The 27,292-nt window shown below is 43.1% G+C and overlaps 1 protein-coding gene across 2 annotated transcripts in view; it reads left to right on the forward strand.

The window, feature by feature from the left end:
• The window catches only part of DYNC2H1 (dynein cytoplasmic 2 heavy chain 1), a 6,555,988-nt gene that overhangs the window by 3,485,218 nt on the left and 3,043,478 nt on the right, over positions 1-27,292 (forward strand). For both annotated transcript variants that reach the window (XM_044072582.1, XM_044072581.1), the window contains 2 exons: positions 6,837-6,939; positions 9,092-9,259. In XM_044072582.1, the coding sequence (XP_043928517.1) occupies positions 6,837-6,939; positions 9,092-9,259 (271 nt within the window). The remainder of the gene's footprint in view (positions 1-6,836; positions 6,940-9,091; positions 9,260-27,292) is intronic.

Below are 27,292 nucleotides of genomic sequence, written 5' to 3' on the forward strand. Positions count from 1 at the left end.
ATGTTAAAAATGACAATGATCTTGTCAAATAGCTAATGTTATGGTAAGTTTGCTTACACAACTGTATTTCCTGTTGATTGATGATAGATCATCATTTTTGTCTTATCACTTCCGGCCTTAGCTGTTAAGTGTTGAACTTCAAATGCTTCTAATCTTGGCATAATTAATTCTTCCATAAGTATTTCCATTTGCACCTTTTCTTGATTTCCACATTCTGTTTACGTGTACAAATTAATGTTTAGCAAGCTGATCTATATAGTTACTGCTCCAGCTCCTCATCCTCATTTGTACCTATGCCGCATTTTTCAGTTTCTCCTGATTTTCCAGCCTTTTGTTATTTGACTTCATATATTCTTTAAGCATTTCATTTATTTTAAACTCCTCTGAGTTCATTTGATGCATTTTTCCTTTAAATTACTGGAAGTCATTTCTTCTACTAAAGCTGAAACTTGAACTGCTTTTTGCTAAACGGCTGCTGGATTCTTCCCAGCAAGAGTTTATTTTCCTTTTCTGTTTGATTTTGTTTTACTTTCTCCAATGTTTTTCTTTGCTGGCACCCAGGCTGTGTAATTACTAGCTAGTAACTGAATTTTACACACATTGATAAATTGCCTTGGCTTTTTTGTTCCCAAGGTTTCTATTTTCAAGCTGGGAGAAGTCTAAACAACCTGCTGATTACTAAGCAGCTATCTTGGAAGTCCCATCTCTGTACTCCTTGGTTCAAATCATATCCTTTGTATATATTGTATATATTTCTGTGTGCTTTCTATCTCAAAAACAAAAAAAACAAAAAAATTATCATTGTTTTCCCGCCTCTCCTCGACTAGTTTAGACCAGTATACAGGCTTTGCTGTATTCTGGGCTGTGGTGTAGTTCCTGTGGTGTCCATTGCCTTACTTGGATAGAAGGAAGTTTCTTTGCTCACCAGTGGGAGTGGGGAGCCTTGAGCAGCCTATCTGTCCCTGAAGGAGTGACCTCAGCACAAGAGCTTGTAGTAATTGGTTGTTTTGGACCATTTCTAGCTCTTGTGAAGTTCCCTGTTTAAAATCCGCCTCTGAGCGTTTTTTCTGGCTATACTACTCAGCAACAGCTCCTCGTGGTCCTGCAGAGTGGTCCTAGCAGCAGAGAACTGAGAAAAGCGACTACTTTCCTGATTTAAGTATTTTTTGCTGTTTTTACCTGAAATACCTTCTCTTGCTTACCTTGAACAAGCTTAAACTGTTTTTTTAACTGTTTGTTGCATTATATATTATCTGCACTTAAAGTTTCATTTAGACGAAAATTGGTCAAAAGTTGTTTGTTTGTTTGTTAATTTAACTGTTGAGGCTGCCCACTAAAGTGTGCTAGCCTGTGTAACTGATTTATTACTGTTTCCTGCATTTCTGTGTGCTTTCTATCTCAAAAACAAAAAAATATCCTTGTTTTCCCGCCTCTCCTCGACTTGTTTAGACCAGTATACAGGCTTTGCTGTATTCTGGGCTGTGGTGTAGTTCCTGTGGTGTGCATTGCCTTCCTTGGATAGAAGGAAGTTTCTTTGCTCACCAGTGGGAGTGGGGAGCCTTGAGCAGCCTATCTGTCCCTGAAGGAGAGACCTCAGCACAAGAGCTTGTAGTAATTGGTTGTTTTGGACCATTTGTAGCTCTTTTGAAGTTCCCTGTTTAAAATCCGCGTTTGCATGGCTTTGCCCGGTTGTGCGCATCGGTTAAACAAGGTTAAACTTTTTCTGGCTCCGCCAAGTCTGCTCTTCAAATTTTTCCTTAAGAAAGCTCTACGCTTATAATAATTTAGTCTAATCGCTTTATTATAAGCCTAGCACTTGTTCTCAAAACCTCTCTTCTAAGTAAGCACTCGCTAACTAAAGTAAGCACTACATCCACCTACCTTCCCTGTGAGTACCCACTTCCCTTAAAGGCACAGCACTCCCTTATAATATTCTAGCATGTCGAGTGGTAGATTGCTGGCATCCTGTCCGGTTCAGCTGGTTAATCTGGGAATCTTGAGACAATGCTACAGTTGTCTCATGTACACAGACAACCCTCTCCTCCTCCCAACAAACACAAATACATGTGAGAGATGCAACTATATAGCCAAACTGGAGGCTGAACTCTCTCAACTCAGGACTGGCAAGACCAGACAGGAGGAGAAGGTAACCACACACACACCAAACCCAGTCCCACATAGACCTACCACAACTGCAAACCAAACACATAAAAACACAAAGACCTACTCGGAGGCTGTAACAAAAAACTTACCAAAACAACAGAGGCTCCCAAAGCAGACACCCAAAAATCCACCACCTCAAAACATAACACATGCATCACATACTTCAATAAATCAGTGTGTCAAACAATCACAGTCCTTAAGGCCAAGCACCATGCCTGATACACTAGTAATAGGTGACTCTATAGTCAGACACTGACGTTCTGCTTACCAGGCTGAACAAGGAGAGGGTAACGGTGAGCTGCTTATCGGGAGCTAGGATCCGCAACATAACACACGCACTCAGGTCACTCCAAAGCAAATACAAATATGACCCCGTCATTGTCCATGCCGGTGTGAATGACCTGAGACGTACCTCCCTGGACTACATGAAAAGAGACATAGAGGAGCTCTCTGATTATGTAGCCCAGGCTGGTATGACCCTGACCCTGAGCAGCATCTTGCCCTCACCAGGAATGATGCAACAATACAAAGACAAGATGATCAGCTTTAATAATTGGCTCAAATACTGGTGTCATTCTAGGGGGATCCAATGTCTGTCTGCTTGGGATGACATGCTGGACAAGCCACGCTGATTCGCAAGGGACGGCTTGCATCTGTCACCACTGGGCTTCCGGATATTGGCTAAGGCTCTTGCCTCCCCCATAGTGCCTTTTTTAGGCAAGGCTCAAAAGACAAACCCACCTCCTTAGAAAACAAAAATGGAAAAAAATTAAGGGTAATGCTGCTCAACGCCAGAAGTCTAATTCTCAAGATGCAGGCTCTCGAAGCACTCCTCAGTATGGAGGACATTGATGTCTGTGCAGTAACTGAAACCTGGTTCAAGGCTCCTGAGAGCACCCCAGTGCTACCAGGCTATACCTCGTATCATGCTTTTCGGCCCCAAAACTCAGGCCAAACCAAAAAGGGAGGGGGAGTGACCATATTCATCAAGGACACCCACATCTCCAGGTTAGTGGCAACACATGAAGCATCAGAGATCATCCAGGTTTAACTAACCGTAGGCAAAACTGCTATACAACTGGTAGCATGTTACAGACCACCCTCCCAATCTTAGGAACCCCACTCAGCCTTCCTGAAGACATTGGAGGATATGAATGTCTCACCAAACACCATCATATTGGGAGACTTCAACTACCCTAACATAGACTGGGTGCATTATTCTAGCCCAAACACCCTAGCCCAAAGGTTCCTGGAATTCATAAATTCAAATGCAATGGAACAGTTAGTCACCTCTCCCACAAGGGGAGATAATATACTAGACCTGATCATCACAAACATGGGGACAAAGTGCTCCACACCGGAAGTATACCCTTCACTAATGAGATCTGACCACAAACTAATCACCCTGGATATACATATCCCACCTCCACCCCCAACACAAAAGACTACAGTGAAAAACTTCTCAAAAGCCGACTTTACACTTCTTAAAACTGAGATGGTATCCTTTAAGCCCACTGGGACAGTGGAAACCACATCCCACAATGCAGAATCCTTCACAAATGCTTTCTACGGACATCTCCAAGAATGCATGGATCATGCAATCCCAAATAAAACCAAGACCCTCTCCACCAAGGGCAGGCGTCCTGTCTGGTGGACCCCAGCCATAAACAAATTGTATAATAAAAGAAGGAAGCTACTGCACGACAGAGCAAAATCCCATAAAGAGAAGGCATCTCTGATCAGCACTAGTAGAAAGCTACGTTCTCTCATAAAAGCATCCAAGGCCAACTTTGAGAGAAAAATCCCTATGGACACCAAAGATAACCACAAGGCCTTCTTCTGCTATGTTAGAAACCTGGAAACCCTCAGATATGTTCAGAGTTAGTTCACAATGACAAAAAATACACTGAACCCACAGATATTGCCAACATTCTGGCAGACAGGTTCAGTGCAAATTTCTCCCCTCCCTCACCCCCAAAAGAAGAAATACTTATCCCAGCTGAATGTAACCTCCCTGTCATCTCAGATGTCCAGGTGAGAACCGCCCTCAGCAAAGCTGAAAACACAGCATCAATGGGACCTGATGGTATCCCGGGTTGCGTGCTACGTGAACTCCAAGAGGAGCTTAAACCCGCACATAAAAATGCTATTTAACCTTAGCCTTACTACAGGATATGTACCTGAAAACTGGCGTACAGCAACAGTAGTCCCACTCCACAAAGGAGGCACCTCTACTCACCCTGGTAACTACCGCCCCATAAGCTTAACCAGCCTGGTCTGCAAAGCTATGGAAAGAATCATTATGGAACTAATAAACAGAGACATTGGGGAATTACAGACACTTGATCCCACACAGTTCGGCTTTGTAAAAGGCAGATCCTACCTTTTAAACCTGGTTGACTTTTTCGAAACAGTCACTAGAGCCATTGACGAGGGCAAAGCAGTCCATACAGCCTACCTGGACTTGGCTAAAGCTTTCGACACAATACCCCACTCTGGCATCATAGACGAGCTCAACAGCTTAAATGTAAATCCATATGTCACAAGATGGGTGGCAATCTGGCTAAAGGATAGAACCCATAAAGTCAAAATTGCTGGAGCCATGTCAGACTCAAAGCCAGTCACAAGTGGTGTCCCACAGGGCTCTGTCCTGGGGATGTGAAAGCAAACATGGGAGGGTTGTGGCTGACAAAGTTCGCAGATGACTGCAAACTAGGCGCCATAGTCGATACACCAGCTGACACGCACATCCTACAGAAAGGCCTCACTGAAACAGACAACTGGTGCCGGAGTCATGGCCTTAAACTAAATGCCAAAAAATGTATAGTCATCCCCTTTGGGAAAATCAAAGTGCCCACAAATTATCACATAGGCGCTAACCCACTGAGTACGGAAAAAGTAATCAGAGACCTGGGGACCCAAGTCGATACTGACCTCTCATTTGACACCCACGTTGCCAAAGTGGTTAGAAAGACTTTCTACCTTGCCCACTTTATCATGAAGGGATTCACATCCAGATCAAAGGAGGTCATTGTGCCCCTGTACTCCTCCCTTATCAGGCCCATGATTGAGTACAATGCCCCATTTGGTATGTACCTCACCCGGCACTTGCAACAGCTAGAGAGACCCCAAAAGTACCTCACCAAGTGGATCAAGGGTCTCCAACATATGTCATATGCTGCCAGACTAAAGAAACTCCAACTCTATTCAGTAGCATACCGCCTACTCAGAGGTGATCTGTGCCTGACGTACAAGGCCATGTCCAATCAGGAATTGATGGACATGCTCCACCTCAAAAAATCCAAATCCATCAGAACCACGAGAGCTAAAGATTTGAACCTCAGCACAAATATGAATAGGACATGCTGGAGGGACAGATTCATAACTCAGAGGCTTCCCATATTCTGGAACAGAATCCCAGTTCATGTTAGGCGGAGCCCCTCACTGACTCTCTTCAAGAGAAATCTTGACGAGTGGATGGGAGATCGTAGGTTTACCCCAGGGGTCATCTCTGTGTCACTACTAGACAGAGGCACAGTAAACTAATTCTATTATGTAAGGGGGACTTCACTGTGTCACTTCTAGACAGATGCACAATATTATAAATCTATTCTGTACACTTTTGTACCATTACATGGGGTGGCGAAAGCCACATCACTATGGCTAGGCTTATAAATGCCCCAGGGCAGATAGCCTAGTACCAAACTATGAAACTTTAATCCTGTACTGCAAGAGTGTGTATGCTAAATTTTGTTGCATTTTGATGATCTGTGCTTAATTCATAATATTATAAATATTTGAAATTAATTGCTACTGAAGTTGACATCCCTTATAGTCATATGAGCTGGCCTAGATTGATAACTGGTTTATTATTTGTTAGCTCTGTGGCAAAGGCATATAAAGCCCAGGATTCATTCTATGGCCTAGGTGCCAGAGGAATAAACATATATAGAGAAAGATAGTTAAGAATGTTAAGGTGGAACCCTGCCTGACCCTCTTAAGGAGGAGTGAAGGGAAGACTACATGCTGGAGAGTGACTTAATGATCCACTATCTGGTGAAGACTGGAAGCTGAAAGCAGCATGCACAGCAACATAGCAGGGGAGGCATAGGAGAAGTATTACTTCAAAGGTGGAAACAGTTTCTGCATTATGCCCCCATGTCATATGTAGCCATCATGCCTAACCTAAAGGGTGAAGTTAAGGAACTTAGCTATCAGCTGACCAGCTGGACACAATATGATGGCCCCTGCTTGCCCAACCCAGTCACAGGGTCAGGGTATCAGTAACCTTGTGGTCAAGATGTCTTCCTACTTTTGGAGCCAGTATCTACTCAGCAGTGGATCTTGGGTTTATGCCGTTGTATTGGCCCTAGATAAAAGTGCACAGTAGGACATTCTTAGGTTATGAAGCTAGTGGTGACTGATTCTGTCAGGCCACTCTTGGGTGAAAACTAGCTGTAGAGGAATGTTTCATATTTCACTGTTTTTTAATTTCATCTTGCATTGCACTCATTTCTATGGGGCTTAGAAGTTGTAAGAAAAAAAAATGGATATTTTAAGACAGTCAGCATGCAAACTGCAGTTGCATTTGTATGTCATTTCCAGCAAATGTTTTTATTATTTATTTTCATAGTTTGTGAAATGTATAGTAGTTACTGTTATCTTTATTGCAGGTCCGAGCAAAATTCACAGTTGATGACTACAGTCACTACCTCTTCACACCTCGCATCCTCACCCAGTGGGTTCTTGGCTTACTGAGATATGACCTCACAACAGGTGTGATGTTTATTAATTTTAGTACAGAGAAGTATTTGTCTTTCAGTGCTAGCTGATTAGGTATTTTTGTGTGCTGGCAGAGGGAGGGCATACGTCTCTAACTATGGTGACTGATACTCAGGAATGTGGGAACTTTGTCAGTGGAATTGTCAGACACACAAAGAAGGGATTTGTGAGACTGTGCTTCATATCCTTTGGAGGGTGTGACATTGTTCTTGGACAGGCACTTAAGGTTGAGGTTCTATGTCTCTAGGCTGTAGTATTAGGATATAGCTTCAAGTGCGGTGCACTGTAGCTTTTATAGTACATGGTTGATGTCAGTGTGTAATGTATCACCTTGATTAGAGTTTGTCTGACCAAGGATTTTCTAAACTAAAGGTTCACAGCTCATACAGCCTTCTACAATACATTCCCCTCTCTCCAGATTTAGAAAAAGAGTAACTGTAGAGTTACTCTACAGTTACTCTTTTTCTAAAGAGTAACTGTAGAGTTCTCTTTCTAGGTATTTGTGGAACCCATCAGTCAAGGAATCATGCATGCTGTTTGGAAGGGATCAGTGTAACATGGAGTTGCTGGTGCCTGCAGATCTATACAGACTGGATGGTATTTGAAGGAAGAACTAATAGTTATAGCACAACAGATTGCTGCTGATGCTGGAAGAAAGAAATTAAATAAAAAACACTAGCTGGTTAATTTATATTTCTTAAAACAATACTTTATAACTTAAAACTCAGATTTTCCTTTTTTGTCTTGAGCTTTATTTTTGAAGCTACATTTGGCTTCCTTGCAGCCAAGTGCCTCTCTTCACTCAACAGGTCTAATGATCACCAGCATCCCCCCCCCCCCCGCAACTTGCTTCAGCTAATCCTTGCTAATACTTCTGCAGGGGGAGTGTTTTTTTTTTCCTGTACGTCTTGTAAGCCCTCTGCACAACAGTTGGCACCCTAAGGGTTGAAAGTAGAACGGACATCAGAGCTGAACTTCCCACTCAGCCTGCATCATGGCATAGAAGGATAAAACCCTGACTATAGCTGAAGTGACCTGGGTTCAATTAGTGGCTTGCACATCTCAAGCACTGGCAGGGAAGGATGGTTATTCATGTCTTAGGGGAGGTGGTTGCTTGTGCATTCCTCAAGTTTGATCCCTAGTGGAAGTAGGGGACGGAAAAGAGGGCATTGTCCAATGAGGGGAAAGGGGGAAGACATTTGCTGTGCTGCTACAGAAGTGGGGCAAAACACTAGTATGTCCCTGTGGCACACCTGCCCCTTAGACTTGACAAGTGAGGGCACGGGGAGATAGGAGTAGATCAGATGTTAAAAAAAGAAAGAAAAATGGCAGCAATGTGATGTGGTCCTGGGATGACTCACTGTCTTTGTTGGTCCCAGCCCTAATCAGAATTAGCCCAAGGGAGGCCAGAAGGAGTAGGATGACCCAATGAAAAAAGAGACACACTGAGGTCTTCTGATTCAAGGAGTGGGAGAAAAAAATTGATTAACTTCTCTTCACTTCTCCAAGGCATTGATGGACTTTTGCTAGGGGTTGATATCATCAGGTAACTTTAACCACTCTCAAGTAGCAGCATGTAGTTATTTCTCCCATCTTCTCAAGGGAAATCAGATCACACAAATGTGTTTTGAGGGTATGCACTTAACTCCTTTACTTGGATAGTTACGCCCATCCTCTCTGCCTCACTAAGCACTTGAAATGCTGTTCAGACTCTGGCAGTTGAGCAGTAGTCAGCTTTATCTTATATGCCAGTGAATAGTAATTCTATCATGTTGACTTGGTTAAGGAGTACTAAAGAAAGAAGACTGATTAATGGGCCATATTGATCATTTGAAATATTTTTGGTCGACTACCATGATGTTATATTGCTAAGAAAAAAAAAAATAGCATTGTATATAGATTTTAATGTTTGTGGGTTGAATTTATCTACTCTTCTTTCATTTGGGGTAAAAGGATTATTTTAACTAACTGCCATGCATATGTGCACTACAGAAAGTTAGCTTTCTGTTGTAGGTATAATAGTCTTTTCTGATTTTATCAGAAGTGTATGTAATCTCATATATTCTTTTCACTTAAATTACAGCATTTCAAACATATTTATTTACAGATTTGTAATTAGATAAAGTAAATTTCACTTCAATTCCAGGGTCGTCTCAGAATGATGTGGATAATATGCTGGAAGTTGTTGCTTTTGAAGCTTCCCGTCTCTTCCGTGATAGAATTGTGGGTACTAAAAATATCAACTCATTTGATAATATCTTAAGTTCTGTTATTCGTGGAGATTGGGGATCTGATGTTTTGGATGGCATGTCAGGTAAGAATATAGATAAAGATATAAATGCATGGGCTTTGTCATAGTAAATTGAATGAATTTTACTTCTGAACATTAGTTGTTCTCACGATAGAATTGTGTTCATGTGACAGAAAATTAGATTATAAATGCAACAATATGGGACATTAATTTTACTGATTTTCTAGTTTTCTGGTGCAGAGTTGAGATTGTATAATTTCATAAACACTGTTTCTTTGAGTCATGTTTGATTGCAGCAGTTTGAGTAAGAAGCTGATTTACTGAAGTCACCACATTCTTGTCCCCACGATGCAGTAAACTTGGAGGCAATAACACTGAAGTGGGAGGTGCAGGAGGCCTCCCTCTGCATGGGAATGTGAGGGCAAAGCCCCCTTCCCCAAAAGTATGTTTTGTGCTAACACTTTGGCGGATTATTAATTAGAGCATTCAGAGTAACGTTTTTCTGTCTTTGTAAAGGTAATCTCTGCAAAACTGATTTGTCTAGTGCAGGAATAAAAGATACTTGGTGGTGGTGACCACTGAAGCCCAATATTTGTCAGCAACCCGTAGCATCTCAGTAGCTGGTCAATGGGAACTTTCCTGTCCTTAGGAATGGGAAAACTTAAATTGATCAGTATGGAGTAGCATTTTTGCTGCATTCATTTTACTGTCAGTTTGATGTGAACAGTTGACCACAGCTAATGTGATGTTTTGATGTCAGTGCGTATTTGTGCATCTTATGAGAAAACGAAGGGAAGACTTACTGCATATTAATAAAGTATTACCATTTCTTTTTTTGTGTGTGTCTCTGTTTTTTATTCTGTCTTCCCCTGAAATTCATCCCCCTAAATGATCCATTTGTTACCCGGGCGATGGCTCTATACCATCTTCATTTGTGGGGGTAAGGATTGGGTGAACTTGGAATGAGGACTCTCAAATGTATGTATGTATGGATGGATGGTGTTTCTTGAGTAACACTAACCTCTTTGCTTATGTTCACTAAACTCCTCAGGACAACATGCAATTGTCATAGCTTGGGACTCTCACTTTCTCAAGTGACATAAGCCCATAGATGACCTCCTGTCCTAGGAATAGTACATTGTACATGTTATACTTTCTGCACCAGGGAACCATTGCACTTTGTGTCCCTTGGACATGCACCGCTCTTCTCCCTTCTGGTAGAGGTGAATAGCAACTGCCTCTTCTCTCTACCTGCCAGCTCCATCAGGTATCACAGCTGCTGCTCAAACTTGGGTTGCCAGTGCCATAATCAGAGCTGTAGCCTTCTGTCAGCTAAGCTGGCAAACTTTTAACTACTCCTTGATGAACCATTTGTATCATTTTACTGCCACCACAATGGCCATTTTTTTTCTGTTCTGTCTTTGCCTTATGTCAGCCACTGACACTGTTTATGGGGTACATTCAACAAAATATGATATGGCGTACTAACAGGAATGAGCTGAAAGCATGAAATGAATAACCTCTGTAAAGGGCACAACACCTTGCAAGAATATAATGAACAGCTATAGACCTGTCTCTTAAAATCTGCATTGTTTGTTAAGGATGCTGGCTCTAGTAGCATTTTGATTACATCCTGATAAGAAGCAGACAAATTATAAGGTTTAAGCAGGTCTTGAAATTATTTTCCCAACAGTATGTAGCACTAAAAAGTAACTCCTTCACTGCTTTTGCACCAGGTATGCAGTCTGTGGACTGATGCCTAAAATTTGAACTGTGAAAGTAAACTAAGTGCCCCCAAGTCCCAACTCTAAACAGAAAAAATGTCAGTTTGGTAGAAATTAGATATGCACAATCAAAGTTGCTAAGTTCTTCGATTGTTACTTTCTGTAATAAATACAGCTTCCAGTGGAGGTAAATATAGCTGGACTTCATTTATAATGACATCCATGCCTGATTACAGACAGCCTCACTTTCCAGTCTGTCTGTCTGTCTACGACAGTGGGATGTAGAAAACTCTCACATGTGCTGTGTGGTATGTTTTTAAACCATACCTCTCATCTGTCTGTGGATGTTCTTCATTCCACATTGCTGCAGTCATTACCACCTTCCTCTCTACTCTAAATCTAGGGCTGTTTTGCCAAACATCTACATTTATGGTAGGTACAAAACTGTACTTTTTGCTTAATATTTTTTTCCCTATCTGTCATAAAGTCTTGGGTTTTCTGGTAAATCAGTGAGGATTAAAGTTATTCAGTAATGTCAGACACTAGAGTTTTGTACAACTTATGGTTCATAAAATACATCTGTATACAAAATGTAGCTTTTGAACTGAAATAGGGTCATATTTAAAAACTGTCCATTTTCCAAAGCAAGTGTCTGCATGGGTTGAAGCCGGTGACAGGCAACCTTGCTGAACTACTTGCAACTTTGTGCAGTCTTATTTAAGTCTACTCAAGTGGTTGCCAGGTCTTTCTATGTAGAGATTCTTAGCTTAAGGCATATACTGAACTTTAGGTTGGACGTCGAGCTGGCACCTCGGCATTCGTGAAAATCTACTGCCAATCATTAACAGACTGAAGTTCCGCTGTGGCGACCCCTAACTGGGAAAAGCTGAAAGACAAACAACAACTACCACCAGAGTTTTAGTTTTTAATCTCAGATATTTTTATGGATCACAATCTTTGTGAGTGAGTCTATTTTATGTATATGTGTATAAATGTGTGTGTGGGTGTGTGTGTATGTGTATATATATATATATATATATATATATATATATATATATATATATATGTATGTACACACACACACACATATGTATTCCCTTCCATATCACTGTTACAATATTCAGAACCAATGTGATCTCCTGCCAAAGACTGCCCTATGTACATCACAGGTATGCTTCCTGCATCAGCGTTGGACATAAAGGTGATCTAAGGACATTCCAGGCTCAGAACTTTTTTGCTACTAGTCCGAACGGCATAGTTTAATGTCAGTCTGAACACACTTCGCTGTGTTGGTTATGCCGATCCTCCTTCAGATAAATACCCAATTGGGGGTTCCTGTTCTTTTGCATTGTATTTTGAGAGTTCATGTCATCCAAGAAAGGGAAATGTCAGTGTGTGAGACAGATTCCCCATAAAGATTGTCACAAAAAGTGTTTTGTCTAGATACTTCTCATGACCAACTCAGTGCTCTATTTGTCAGAATTTTGTGTTGAAGATGCTTTGCAGATATCTGTCTTCACTTTCCATTTATCTTGAGAACGAGTGTCTCAAGTTGTTGGCCCAGGGTGCCATGGCCAAATTCACCTGCTCCTGCAATACAGCTGCTTAAGAAAAAGGCCAAGAAGTCAAGGTCTGACACTGCTGCTGTTCACCCTCCGCTGGATGTCTTTCTCGAGGTAGATGATAACCCTGAAGTCTGCCCAGTGCTGACATCGGTTCCCTCTATCTTGACCTGTTTGGAGGCCAGCATAGAACTGGCTTCTCTCACATCCTCCAAGGTTTTGAAAATGTCCACAGCAGGTGTGGAGTGGGAACCATGGTTGATGATATCTGAGGGAGCATAGGGAGATTCCCCTGGTCTTACTGAAGAAGTTCCTGATACCTTGATTGAATCAAGGCAGCAAGGTTGGTTAAAGTTGACAGTCCCACTAAGAAGAGACAGAAGGCTAAGCATACCCCCCCCACCTCCAAAGGCAGGGTTTTACCTGGGTAGGATTTGTTTACTGCCTTGATGGCTTTAAGACCACCTCAGGGGGTTTCTGTTCCTCCTTAGTCTTCTACCCCTAAAAGATCTAGGGAGCCTGATTCCTTGGCCCTAGCCCTCCCAAATGACACAATCTCTAGATTATGGCTCAGAGGAGGAGGAGGAAGAGGAGTCCTTAAATCCTGGCTCCCCTTTAGAATAACTGTCCTTTGAGGATACAGTGTTTGTATGTTGGAACATTTTAAGTGGGACTGCTGCCAGGTTTCTTACATCCAGAAAGATATGAGTTGTTGCAGATGGACTTCCCTAAGTCTTCTGCTGTCCCTCCCTGTCTTGGCTCCTTTGCCGGATACCGTTTCAGCTGCTTGCTTGGCTCCAGATTCCCAACCTCCTGCCTGTAGGAAGCCTGACCATTTTTGTAACATACCTGAGGCTTTCAGGTTTCTTTATAAGTGTCCCTCTTCTGACCCAGCTGTGGTCTGTCTCTCTGCTGGTAAGCCAATCCTGTCTTTTGCTTTCATCCAAGCTTTTTCCCTCTGATAAGGACAGTCGAGCTATGGAGCGGCTGCCATAAACTATCATATTGACATAACCAAGTATATAAATCCCTTTTGTCTCAGCTTGGGAGGGAATTCTTTCTGACTTGCCCTATTCTGAGGCTAAGTCCATTGGTCTTTCCATGGTGGGATCCACTTCTTAGATAGCACATAACCCATCAACTGTAGCTAATATGCTGCTGGTGCATCCTCTTTCAAGCTGTTGCTTCAATGCTGTGTCATGAGACATTATTCATTGCTTCAGCTTCAGGCTTTGCTTGATGATATTAAGGCTAAGCTTCTTGATGCTTCTTTGGGTAATCAAAATCTTTTTGGTACCCCTTTGGCTAATTTAAGACCTTACAGGACCAAGGCAAGGACATAAAGGATCTTAGGCAGATTTTTGTTTCTCCCATTCCTAAATTTCAGAGGTATTGTCCTGCTAAAACTGCTTTTGTTCATGGACAACCTCGTCACCCCTCAAAAAGTAAGAAAGTTTGTACTGACAAACACACTCAGATGCCTAGACCTCAGAAAAACTTTTCAGGACAAATTTGCTTCCATCTGAGATTCTGCCTGCCTTTCCTCTGGGCCACATTCCCTTGTCTGTTAGACTTTGTGTCACTCCCTGTCCAGTAACAGATTACCTCAGACTCATGGGTTCTATCCGTCATCTGTCAAGGCTAGTTTATGGTCTTGGAAGTCCTTGCCTCCCTTTTCGGGCATTCCCCACCCCTGTTCAGACCAAATTAAATTTTTCTGGGGTAGTGCAGGGTTTACTGGATTATGGCACCATCAACCTGTTCCAGAGGTCCTAAAGGGGACACAGGGTTTTATCCCAGGATGTTTCTGGCCCCAGACGGATGGGGTCCTTTAAGCCTGTTCTAGACCTTTCCTTTCTGAATAATTTTATTAAGGTAACTACCTTCAGGATACTTTCCCTCCAGACATTGTTTTCCCTCTTGCTACCTCAAATGTTTTATTTTCTCTGTATCTGAAAGACACCTATCTTTATATTCCCATTTGCCAACTGTTCAAGACCTTTTTCTGTTTTTCTGTTTCTTCCTCTCATTTTCAGTTCTCTTCTTTGCCGTCTGGCCTTCATACAGCTCCAAGGGTATTCATCAAGTGCCTGGCTCCAATCTTAGTTTTCTACAGGTTTCAAGGACTACAAATATTTCCTTATCTGGACGACCTACTTCTTCAGGCTCTTTCTCCTTTCATGCTGCTGCAGGACCTGCACTTCACTGGACTACTTTTGCCCAGTCTTTGTTTCACCATCAATCTCTAGAACTCTGTCCTGTCCCCCTGTCAGTATCACATCTTTTTGGGCTGCAAGTTCCAAACTGTTGTGGTGATGGCCTCTCTGCCTGCTCCCAAAGATCTCTCTCTAACAGCCTACTTCCAGTCTCTGATTTCTCTCTCTGTCTTGTCTGCCAGGAAATTTCTGAGGCTCTGGGGTTCATGGCCTTCACTATCCCCTTGCTCACTTTTCCATGCTTCATATGAAGAAATGTCAATGGTATATGTGGATGGTGTGGTTTCAGCATTACCACCCTCTAGAGTTTACATTTCCCTTACTCCCTTGTCTGAAACCTGAGCTTCATTGGTGGATTCAGCACAATATCCCTCAACTCAGGAATCCATTTCCAGCTGCCTACTCTGTCTCGGGAGCTTTTTAGAGATTCTTCAGATCAGGGGTGGAGGACTGCTTCCAGCAGTATAAGGGTTCAGGGTCTCAGACCCTGTCATCAGTGACTGGATCACATCATTATCAAAGAGATGTGGGCACTTATCCTTGCTCTCCAGGCTTTTCTCACCATTTGGTCCCCAGGCCCTTTAAGGGTCTGTACAGGTAACATCACATACATGAGGTACTTCAACAAACTGGGGTACGAGGTCTTATTTTCTTTGCAGACTAGCACTTAATGCCTTGGATCTAGCTATCCAGCTGCAGGTTTTTCTTCAGGTGGTTTACATACCTTTGGAACAAATCTGGTGGTAGACTCTGAGCAGGTCCAGAGCACAACCTGATGAATATACAGCTCAGTTATTCATTAGACAAGATGAAAGCCATACGCATATCAGAGCAACTTTTTGATCCAAAGATGTCTGCTCCATCTGGCTTCAACCTGTTGGTTATTGGATCTGACTCGGATCTAACACCGGGCGATTCCTTCAAACTTAGAACTCACCAGGGTCCTCCAACCTTACCCACAACTCCCCTATCCTTGCCCTACTCCACAGATCTAGTTTGCTGCCATTCCTGTCAGCAACTTGGATCTCAGATCTACTTGGTGGATCCTTTTGAAAACCTGTTTTAGTGCTTTTTGTGCTGGATTTTTGTTTCCCTTACCCTGTTTGCCAGTGGTAGTCTAGTTAGGATTATTTGCTTTAGGTAGATAGGTAGGTAGTTTTGTGAGTAGTGTTTTTTGTAAATAGGTTTCCACCTTTTGGTGGGCTTGTGTGTTTTTTTTTTTTTGTATTGGTGCTTGCCTTTTTCTCTTGCAAAAGTGTGGTTAGTGTTTCTGTTGCTGTGATAGTTTTTCATAGTTTTGCCTGGTGCCTTTTCAGCTTTAAGTTATGGATAAGAGGTTTAAGAAGTGTGCTGCTTGTGGTGTACAAGTTGCCTTCGCAGGACATATATGATAAATGTGTTTGCTTGGGCGCATCACTTCACATGCTCTTTCTGTGAAGATTTAGGGTCCAGCGCTTTTAACAAACATTGGGCTAAGTTGTTCCTCAAGGGGCTTCTCCTCTCCAGCTCTTTTTCTTTTGCTGCTTCTGCATTGGCTCCATAGGTCAGTCTGAGAAGCACTGTCTGCAGGACTCCAATCCCTCTAATAGGGATTGGAAGAGGCCCTCTTCTGCTTCTCTTCCCAGTCCTTCCTCCTTGGGCTCTAAGCCTTCCTTGTCTCTTTCTGCTTAGCAGGCTCTTTCAGGTAGGACATCTTCCCCTTTCTCACCTTCCATCCCACTGAAGCTGTCAGCAGAGCCTTCTCCTTCCTTGCCCTGGTTCCGAGTCTCTCTGGCTTGGATCTGATAGACAAGTTCATCCTCTTCTAAATGGTCCTTTAAGCTCCTGGCACTGGCTTCATCCATCCAGGTATCAAGGTCTGTAGGCAGCATTAAAGTTTCTGATTTAGAGCAGCTGATGAGGTCCTTTTTGCAGCTGCACATGCAATTAGGCTTTATCCCTTTAGGTCTGGGTCAGGTTTCTGGACTTTTGGCTCCATCTGTCTGATGTCCTCCCTCAGCCCCTTCAGATCTGAGGTCTTCAGGCTCAACTGCTTTCCCACCTCCTGAGTCAGATCCGACAATATGGCCATCTTTGACTGTGATTCATTCCTGGGTCACAGCAACTCCAACTACTTCAGGGCCATCAGGACCTCAGAGAAGTGGTGTTGAAGTAGAAGATTCCTGGGGGGGGACAATCCCTGCTTTGGGTTCATCTCTCCTGCTTGGGGCTTTGGCTTTGGACAGCACAGCTCCGATCTCAACGTTGAGGCTAGGTATAGCTCCCTCGGGCTCTGGGGTGTCTCTGGTACCTTCAGGTGCTGGGACCCTTGGCTCTAAGAAGCCAGCATTCCCCTCGGCCTTCAACATTGTAGAAATGATGTTCTCCTTTGTCAAAGGCTGAGGGGGAAGCTGGCCTCTTGGCTGCAAGAGGCCAGCTTTCCCCTTGGCCTTCGACATTGTTGAAATTATGTTCTATCAGGAGAAGGGCCCAGGTTTCTCCGACCTGTGTCCCTTCCCCTTTCTGATATGGGCCTGCGACCAGTTATCAGTCTGCTCCTGGAAAGCTTGTGACAGTGAGTCTCCATCCTGCTCCCTTTTTGGTGCTTCCATCCTCTCCCACTTCCCCCCAAAATTGCTGGAGTGGGAGGTTGCAGGGAAGAAGAAGTGTAAGAGGAAACACCTTGACTCCCTTGAGGAATCTCTCACAAAGGGTATTGACTTCGAGAAAGGAGAGGGGTCCCCTAAGTCTCTACTGGATGATGCCTCTTTTGGCTATACATTGGAGCTGCTTTGCCAATACGGAAGCTGGACCACAGAAGCTGCCTCTCCAGAGGTGTCGGTATTTTTGATGGCCTTCAACGTGGGCCCATCCATGCCTTGGATGGCTCCCCCTTCAGATGCTATTACCCAGTGTCTTGGAGAATGTGAAAGGAGCTCAACATGGTGGAGCCCATCCCCTGAAGCCTGATAAGATTTTTGCACTCCCCCCACCCCCACCCACCCCAAAGACAGTCTGCACTGGAGTAAAAGTCCAGCCATAGATGCTGTTTTGGTGGCAGCTGCCACCAAGAAGGTGATTTCCAAAGCGAGCTCTTTGGTCCATCTTCCGAATAAGGAGTGTCAGACTTTGGGTCATTTAGGGAAGTACTGCAATGCCTCAGCCACTTTTGTTCTGAGAGAACTTAATTATCACACCTGACATGACTTTTAATGTGACCTGATATGTGAAGTGTCAAGGAATATCACGACGCAGCAGTCTCCAGAGATTCAGAAGATACTAGAGACTTAGTTGTCTTCCCTGCTTATCATCGCCAGCTTTTCCATAAGTCTCATTTTGAATGCAGCCAGTGGAGTTTCCTGAGTGGCTGGCTCTGGCGTTGCCATGCAGTGCCATACTTGTTTGCTTTATGCAACTTTGCAGATAGCTTCAAGGTGTCCTTCATCAATGCCCCATTTGATGACTCTTCCTTATTTGGGATGAAAGTTAAATATACTCTTAGCGAGGAGTGAGCAAGACAGGAGGTCGCTGTCCATGGTAGGAGTGCACTTTGCCAACTCCCAGGGAAATTTTTCAAGTAATAAGAAAGGGGGTAAGTGCCTCTTCTTCAGAAAGTTTCAGGCATTCATCTTTCCATGATGCACCTTCAGAGGGTTCCTCCTGAGGACTGGGAAGGGGGGATCGCAATGGATGCTGTCCACGGGAAAGGGGTGCTCTGTAGAATCTGGGTTTCTGTGGTGCATTCTTTGGTGGAGCCAAAGGAAGCCCTGAAATGAGACTGATGTGCCCCCCACACCCCTCTTACTATATATACTAACTCCAAGGTCTCACTTCAGTGGGGAAAAGGCCATATATAACTTTCAATGAAATGTGTTTCAGTGAATTGAGTTTTTAGTGAATTGTGCTTTCAGTGATTTGTGTTCAGTCATTTGAGTTTCAGTGAAATGTCCTAGACCCATATATATATTTATATATATATATATATATATATATATATGTGCGCACACACACACACCAAACACATCTGCAGGTGCACACAACACATCAACTGTGCTCGGACCAAACCAATGCACAATCCCATACAGTCAAGCACACAAAAAATAAATCCAAATCTTCCTATATTTTCAAACTAGGGCTAAAAATGAGCCACATATGTTTGATGTACTCAGTCTTTTACTGTAAAACGTACATTACAGCAGCATACAGAAAGCAATGATCTGGCTATTAGATAGACCAGTTTCACCCCTCCTGGTGTCATCAGTGTGAATAAAAACAACCATGACCCTTCACCCTTAAATAGTGCAAACTTAAAGTAATACATAAAATTAAATAAATCACATCGCATACATTTTTGTCTAACTTTTTTTAAATAAACACTAATGTAGGAAATGAAGCAATAAACACTTTTACCTCCAATTTATTACAAAAACATGAAATAACATCAAATAGCTCCCTTTACCAATGTTTATTTAACCCTGGTTTATAATAGGGAACATAATTTAATTATCTATATCCTTTCCTTTTTGTCCAAAAGTTCATGTTTAGATATGTCTGACAACCTCCTACCCTTTGCTACGTCAATCCCAATGAACATAAATTGTGCAGACACATGTTCCAATTTATGTTTAGAAAGTGCACTTCTTTTACGTTTACAACGTATGTCACTCCAATGTACTGCTATTCTACTTAAAACTGTCCTACATAAAATGCCCAGCACTGACAAATGGCCATATAAACCACCCATTCTGTACGACAAGTGATAAAGCATCTAATTTCAAAAACCCTTGGTGTATTAATTGATGTAAATGATTTAGTTCTCGACATTACCCTACAGTAGACACAATTTCCACAACCATTACATTCCTTGATGACTTCATCTTTACCCAAATCAATTTTCTTAAACAAAGATAATGATTCACCAATATTTTTTCCACGTTGATAACTATATGAACTGTCTCCCAGGCATTGATCAGAAAATACATCTGATTTTAACAAATTCCAATATCTGTCTATAACCTCTTTAATCTTGAATGTGTTTGTACCATAATTAGTAATGAACCTTAACTTCGATGTCTCACATTTTATCATACATATTTCCAACCGTAACGTATCTATTAACACAGATTCCCTCTTAAGATTTAATGCCCTTATTTTTTTCTTTATTTACATTTGGTGCATCATATCCTCTTTTGATAAACCTTTCACTCATTTTTTCTGCCTCTATTTTAAATCCCATATCGTCACTACAAATATGTCTCAGTCTTTGAAACTGTGCCATAGGTATATTTACTACTATATTTACTATGTTTTGGATGGCAGCTACTTGCCTCTAACAAAGCATTTTTTGTGAAAGCTTTTCTATAGAGAGTGGTATCCATCATCCCATTTAGCCCCTTTGTAACATTGACATCTAAAAAGGTCAATGTTATGAGGTTCAATCCTATCAACAAATTTTAAGCATATTCATTGGAATTTAAATATTTTACAAATCCAGACCAACTCTCAATTGTCCCTTACCAAATGCCCCAACATGTTGTCCAAAAAACGTCGCCACATAGTTAATCTTTTCTTAAGTGTTTTTTTTTTCATTATAAATCAAATGACACTCCAAAACCCCCATAAAAAGGTCTACATAAGTGGGGGCAAATGTTATCCCCATAGCTGTGCCTTTAACCTGTAGGTAACATTGCCCATCAAAATAAAACACATGGTGTTCCAATACCAGTTGCACCAGGGTAATGAGAAATTCTGAGTGTTTAGACGAATGTACACCATACTCCATTAACCAATATCTCAGTGCTCTAATGCCTTCTATGTGTGGAATGCTTGTGTATAAGGACTGAACGTCCAAAGTACAAAGAAAAGATCCAGGGGTAATCTGTAAATCATTCATCAAATGTAAAAACTCACTGGAATCCTTCAATCTAGCTCTAACTGTAATAGGGGTTTAAACTGATGTTCCAAGTACATTGATAGGAGTTCAGTTAAAGACCCACTACCCAATACTGTGGGTCACCCAGGGAGGCAGTCTATTGTTTTATGTTTTTTGGGTAATATATAAAATCTCTGAGGCTTAGGGTCATCCACTATAAGTTGTTTATATAAAGATTCTGATGTAAGACCATCATTTTTTGATTTCAAGAGGAAGCCATCTATCTTTTCCTTGAAATATATAATCTAAAGGCAGTTTAAAATAAAACATGCCATCATTCAATTGCCTCAGAGCCTCTTTGGTATATTCAGATCTCACCAATAGTACAGTTGCCCCATCTTTGTCAGCTTTGACGACTGCCATCATATCTCTGTTGTTTTTTAACTGCATCAACGCTTGCCTCTCAGATTTTGGGAAATTATCACCATGACCCCTGATTATGACATTTTGATGTGCATGCAAATCACTAACACCATTTCCCCAAACATTTTCACCCTAGGATGGTAAGGTGGATGAAAATTTGATTTTTTTAAAATGCAAATCAGAAGATGACATATTACCACCATCCTTTCTAGAGCTAAAAATATGCCGTAAATTTAAACTTCTGCAAAAACGTTTAACATCCATACAAACATCATATTCAGATACAAAATTAGAGGGTACATAATCAAGACCTTTATTAAGTACACTTATCTCATTTGCAGTTAACTCATAATCAGTCAAATCGACAATTAAATTGTCCAGATCTTCAGTCTCATTTTTTTTCATCACATCTTGACCAAATTCCTGAATGATTGATGTTCTGTACTCCTGTCTCGCCTTCATTCTTACTCTTGGGATCGGCTCCGACTCTGCCATACTGAAGCTCAAAAACTTCTTGTTGGCTCGTGGCTAGGAGGTATCCCATCATGCATCACTACCATTCCCCAAATCTCGTTTGCCGCTCGTTCAGCTCAGACGTGATTCTTCTTGGCCGTGGTTAAGTGATATTTTTCAATAATTTTTTCTTGTCATTGTTGGATAATATTATATTGTCTTGCTAGTTTTGTGTGTTTATTGCAGTCTTGGTCTGTTTCGGACTATTTGCTGCTTATTTCTCTGTGTATTTGTTGTACATTATTTGGCTGTTCTTCCATTGGCTTTTTTGGTATCCCAGCATTGCTAATCTCCTGTGTGGCTGCTTTCCTCTTTTGGCTAGGCCTGTTTAAGTTAGAGGACCTAGTCCTTGTTCTGTTGTTTGTCTTCCATTGGGCTAGGCCTGTTTCAGTTAGAGGACATAGTCCTCGGCTCTGTTTTCCATTTATCTCTGGGCTAGGCCCATTTAAATTAGAGGACCTAGTCCTCTGTTTATTCTCCCTCCTCTTAGGGCTAGGCCCGTTTAAATTAGAGGACCTAGTCCTCCATTTATTTTTATCTGTTTTAAATTGTGTGTGGTTTTGCGGATTGTGGTTTTTTGCTTTATGTCAAAAGACTCTAAGGATCATAAGCCTTCGGGCTTCAAAAAGTGCACTAAATGTGCCCAGAAGATGTCCTTGACTGATGGGCACAATTTGTGTGTTTACTGTTTGGGGGCTATCCACCTCCAAGAGTCTTTACTGTTTTGCCATGCGTTCAGTCCTCATGTTCTTCAGGAGTGGAAGAACAAACTGATATTTAAGGGACTATTAAAACATTCCTTTGAGGAAGAATTGACATCCTCATCGTCCAGTTCTAAATCTCCTTCCTCCTCCAAGAAAGACAGACCTAAGACCTACAAAAAGGCCGTTTCCCACCCATTCGGTTTCGTCTGAGCTGTCAGACAAAATTGGTAAAGTGGCTTCACCCTCATCGGCTCTACTGATTTTGGTGCCGACAGAGGTTAGCTTAATGGATCCATCAGTCTCGGCTTCAGGAACTTCAGAGCCGATAACTGACACTACATCTCGGAGCCGGTCATCTGAACTTCGACCGGTTTCCCCAACTTTTAGGTTACCTATATTCCAGTGATCTAGATCCCCCACTCTATCTTCCAGGTACTGTAGGAGCCTTTCTGATGAGGACGTCGAGAGAGTGGTGCGTAGACTGCTTCAGACTTCTGTGCTGGCAGATTTGCTTTCGGCTCCATCCCAGTCTGCTCCAGAGCCCAATGTGCCCTCACACCTGATCAATGTTCCTCCTCTGAGCCTCTCTTAGCCTTCGGAGCCAAAGTTGTTGGTGCCTCTGGTTGTGGATAGGTTGGTTCCAGCTACCTCAGTTGGTCTTTCTTCCGTTATCCGCTCCGACCCTTTCGGTGCCATCCTTGGGGTCTAGGGTCCTCAGCTCTCTGGTCGGGCCCGAGGGGGATGCTTCAAATTGAACTTCTTAGGTTCTGAGCCTACCTCTCGGTGCTTCGGCTCAGGTGAGCTTGGACCCCCACATCTGCCTCGGAGCCCATCTCCTCAGTACCGAGGGCTGCCTCCGCATCTTCGGAGTGGAGGGCATCCTCAGAGCTGAGAGGATCGGCGTTTGAGGTGATGAGGAGTGTGCTGTCCAGGTCTTTAGCTCCATCCAGAGGTACCGACACTCTTCCCCCTAAGGTGCCGACTTCAGTCTCAGCTCCCTCTCTCTCCCAACACAGCAGAGACCCGCAGCCTCAGGATACCTCCATGAGTGGTCCCCAGTCTTCCGAGGTCTCCTCAGAATGCCTGTCTGAGGAACCACCTAGGAAGAAAACTTGTAAGAGGAAACATGTTGACTCCCCTAATGAGTCTATTACATCAGACACTGACCCCGAGGAGTCAGAAGGATCCCCCAAGTCATCCTCTGATGATATCTCATTCACAGATATCCTTGAGATCCTTAAACGGAGAGGCGGCTGGCCCACCACATCACCTTCTGATGAGGAGTCAGTGTACCTGAAGGCTTTCGGGTCTCAACCCTCCGCCTCTTGGGTGTCTCCTCCTTTTGGCAAGCTACTAGATTTAGTAAGTCGAAAGGTGTGGGAATCTCCTGATTCTGTGGAACCGGTTCCTAGAAGACCAAATACATTTTTGTCAGCACCCCAGGACAAGGACTTTCTTACTAAGGGTGTTCCAGTAGATGCCATAGTGGTGGCAGCGGCCACCAAGAAGGAACTTGCCGAAACTTCCTCCACTGTCCGTCCACTGAACAAGGAGTCTCAAATGATGGATTGGTATGGAAAGCGTGCCTTTTCTTCAGCGGCTTTTACACTTTGATCGCTGAACTACCTGTCCCATTTTACAAGGCTCCAGAGAGAGCTCCTAAAAGAGCTGGGAGATACTGTACAGGATAACGTATCTGATGTGGTATCTCAGTAGGTCAACACACAGATGGCTACCCTTAATTCTATTGTGAACTCCTCCATGAGGCTGATTTCGTATGCAGTGGATGGAGCGAGTAGGGCAGCGGGTACAGGAATCTGTCTCGGTAGACACTCCTGGATGCATTTGTGTAATTTTGTGGAGGCCTTTAAGTCTACATTTACCAACGCCCCCTTTGACAGATCTTCATTGTTTGGAACCAAGGAAAAGGACACACTCACCAGGTAGGAGCAAGAAGGAGAAACCATGTTTGCCATGGGAGTCAGTTTGTCCGTCCCTTCTAGACCCTATCCCAAAGGGCAGAAAGGCGGCAAAATGTGTTTCAGAAAATCACAGAGGTTTTTTCAGGACGCACAAGGTGATTCCTTCTCCAGAGGCAGAGGAGGAGGAAATAATGGTAGACGCCACCCTAGAGGTAGAGGAGGCCCGCAGAACCAGGGAGACTGTGATTCCTTTCATGGTCATCCCTATCAGCGCTCCTAAAAGGAGGCCCGACTGTGCATCTCTGGAGCCAGTTGGGGGTCGTATTTCTTTATACCCAGAAGCCTGGCACAACATCACTCAAGACAAGTGTGTATTAAAGATAATTACCAGAGGTTACCATATTCCCTTCTCTTCTCCACCCCTTCAGACCAGACGAATCCCTGATGTGCCACCCAATCACAGGGATTCAGCAACTCTAGACATCCAAAAGTTGCTTGTGAAGAGAGTCATCCAACCCATCCTCCAGACCAAGTAGGGTTAGGGACTTACTCTAGATTCTTTTTGGTGTCAAAAAGAACAGGGGACATAAGACCCATTTTGGATCTCAGCAAATTGAACGAATCTGTACAGAAGTCCAAGTTCCAAATGGTCACCTTACATTCGATACTCCCGTTGTTAGGGAAAGACATTTGGATGTGCTCCATAGATCTCCAAGATGCTTACTACCACATCAAAATGGACAGGGCATCGAGGAGTCACTTACGCTTCCCGCTTGGAGCCAGTCATTATCAGTTCCGCGCCCTGCTCTTTGGTCTCACCACAGCCCCCATGGTGTTCACCAAATTATGGCAGTGGTTACAGCTCACTTGAGACATCAGAGATTCCCAGTGTTTCCATATCTGGACGACTGGCACTTGACTGCCACCACCAGGCATCTACTGTTACAGGCCAGGGACACTACCATTTCAACTTGCTTGCAGTTAGGAATTACAGTAAATTGGCAAAAATCTGCATTGTCGCCCTCTCAGCATGTGAATTTTATTGGCGCCGAAATAGACACCGTCTCATTGAGGGCTTACCTTACCGTGGAAAGAATTCAGTTTCTAAGGGAACAAGTCTTGAGCTTACTTCCTCTAAGAAAAGTCAAAACAAAGGTGGTGCTCAAGCTATTAGGGACCATGGCTTCCACAATAACACTAGTTCCATTAGCCAGACTGCACATGAGGATTCTGCAGTGGTTACTTTTTGCCCAGTGGTCACTGCAGCACCTTCCTCTGTCTTACCCCATCCTGATAAATTTGTGCAAACAGGATCTTCGTTGGTGGACCCAGACCAGCAATCTAAACACAGGCAGACCATTTGTCCCCCCCCCCCCCCCAGTTGCCACTGTGACCACTGATGCCTCCCAGATAGGGTGGGGGGCATTATCTAGGGAGAACAGTCCAAGGCACATGGCAAGATCACGAGGCTCATTTGCATATCAACGTCTTGGAGATGAGAGCAGTGCTTCTAGCGCTGCAAGCACTTCACAGCTTTCTCCCTCTAGGGACAATTGCAATCCACTCGGACAACATGTCGGTGGTATGGTACCTAAACTAACAAGGAGGAACCAAATCTTACCCCTTCTGCAGAGAAGCCCTATGAGTATGGGAGTGGGCGGTGTCTTCCCATCGCTTTCTGATAGCAACGCACATACCGGGGAAATCCAACGTCATAGCTGACAAGCTCAGCAGGGCTATTCTGATGCCTCACTCTCTGAACACACAAATTGCGGAACAAATTTTCGCAAATGGGGTCAGCCTTGCTGCAGTCTCTTTGCCACCCCTCTCAATGCCAAATGCAGCAGCTACTTTACCCTGATTCCCCCGGAAGGGGAAGCAACAAGAGACACACTCGTTCATGATTGGCCCTTGGGACTTCTCTATGCTTTCCCTCCCTTCCCCCTCATATCGAAGGTAATTCAGAAAGCAATATCCTCGGGAAGCAAAATGATCCTAATTGCTCCTTCCCGGCTACAACAGATTTGGTTCCCCTTCCTCAGATCTCATCTAAAGGACAAACTGTGGACTCTGAATCCAGTGCTAGATTTACTGACACACATGTCAGGGGTGTTCCATCCCTCTCTCCGCACCCTCAACTTGACAGCTTGGCTGCTCCAATTCCATCCCTAGTCAGGCTTCATGACTTTTCTCCCGAGGTTGTACACATCCTGTCATCATCTCACAAACCTTCTACCAGGAAAATTTATACCAGTAAATGGAAGAGATTCTCCTTTTGGGCCCTTGAGAGAAACCTTGATCCTTACAGCTCCCATTTCTGCCATTTTAGACTTCCTCTCACAGTTATTCAACCAAGGCTCAGCAGGGGCAACTATCAAAGTCCAGTTGGCAGGCATTTCCATCTTTCATGTTGCTAATGAACCTAATCTTATGGCTCATAGGCTTTGTAGAGCCTTTCTCAAAGGCACCACTTTGCTAAGACCCCCAGTCATGGATCCCGTGGCCCCATGGGATTTGAACTTTGTTCTCCATAAACTTATGTCAAGTCCTTTTGAACCTTAAGCAACATGTGACCTCAAGTTTCTAACTTGGAAAACTATATTTTTAATGACGATCACTTCTGCAAGAAGGGTCTCTGAACTACAAGCTCTTTCCATGAAGCCCCCTTATTTAGTGTTTCATAAAGATAAAGTCTCTTTGCGGACAAAACCCTTCCTTTATTCCTTAGATTTCTTCTCAAGCCAGTGTTAATCAGTCTATTGAATTGCCTGTGTTCTTCCCTAAGTTTTCTAACAAGGCAGAATACAAATTCCACCAATTGGATGTGCATAGACGATTGTGTTTTTATCTGGACAGAACTAAAGGTTTCAGAAGGTTAGATCAGTTGTTTGTCTCCTTTTCAGACTCTAGGAGAGGCTTTCCAGTATCTAAAGTCACACTGTCTCACTGGATTTCCAGTTGCATTTCATGTATCTATTCCTCCTGTGGTAAAGATCTTCCTTTCAAGGTGAAAGCTCATTCTACCAGGTCTGTGTCTACCTCGGTAGCTTTTCAGGCTACAATCCCAATAGACGACATTTGTGCTGCAGCAACATGGGCTCACCTCACTCATTAATTACTCACTACAAATTGGATATGGCTTCTAGAAGCAGGTCTTCCTTTGGTTCCACAGTACTCAGGA

Source organism: Protopterus annectens, chromosome 5.part0 (genome assembly GCF_019279795.1).
Source record: "Protopterus annectens isolate FY-2018-M chromosome 5.part0, PAN1.0, whole genome shotgun sequence".
Taxonomy (NCBI): Eukaryota; Metazoa; Chordata; order Ceratodontiformes; family Protopteridae; genus Protopterus; species Protopterus annectens.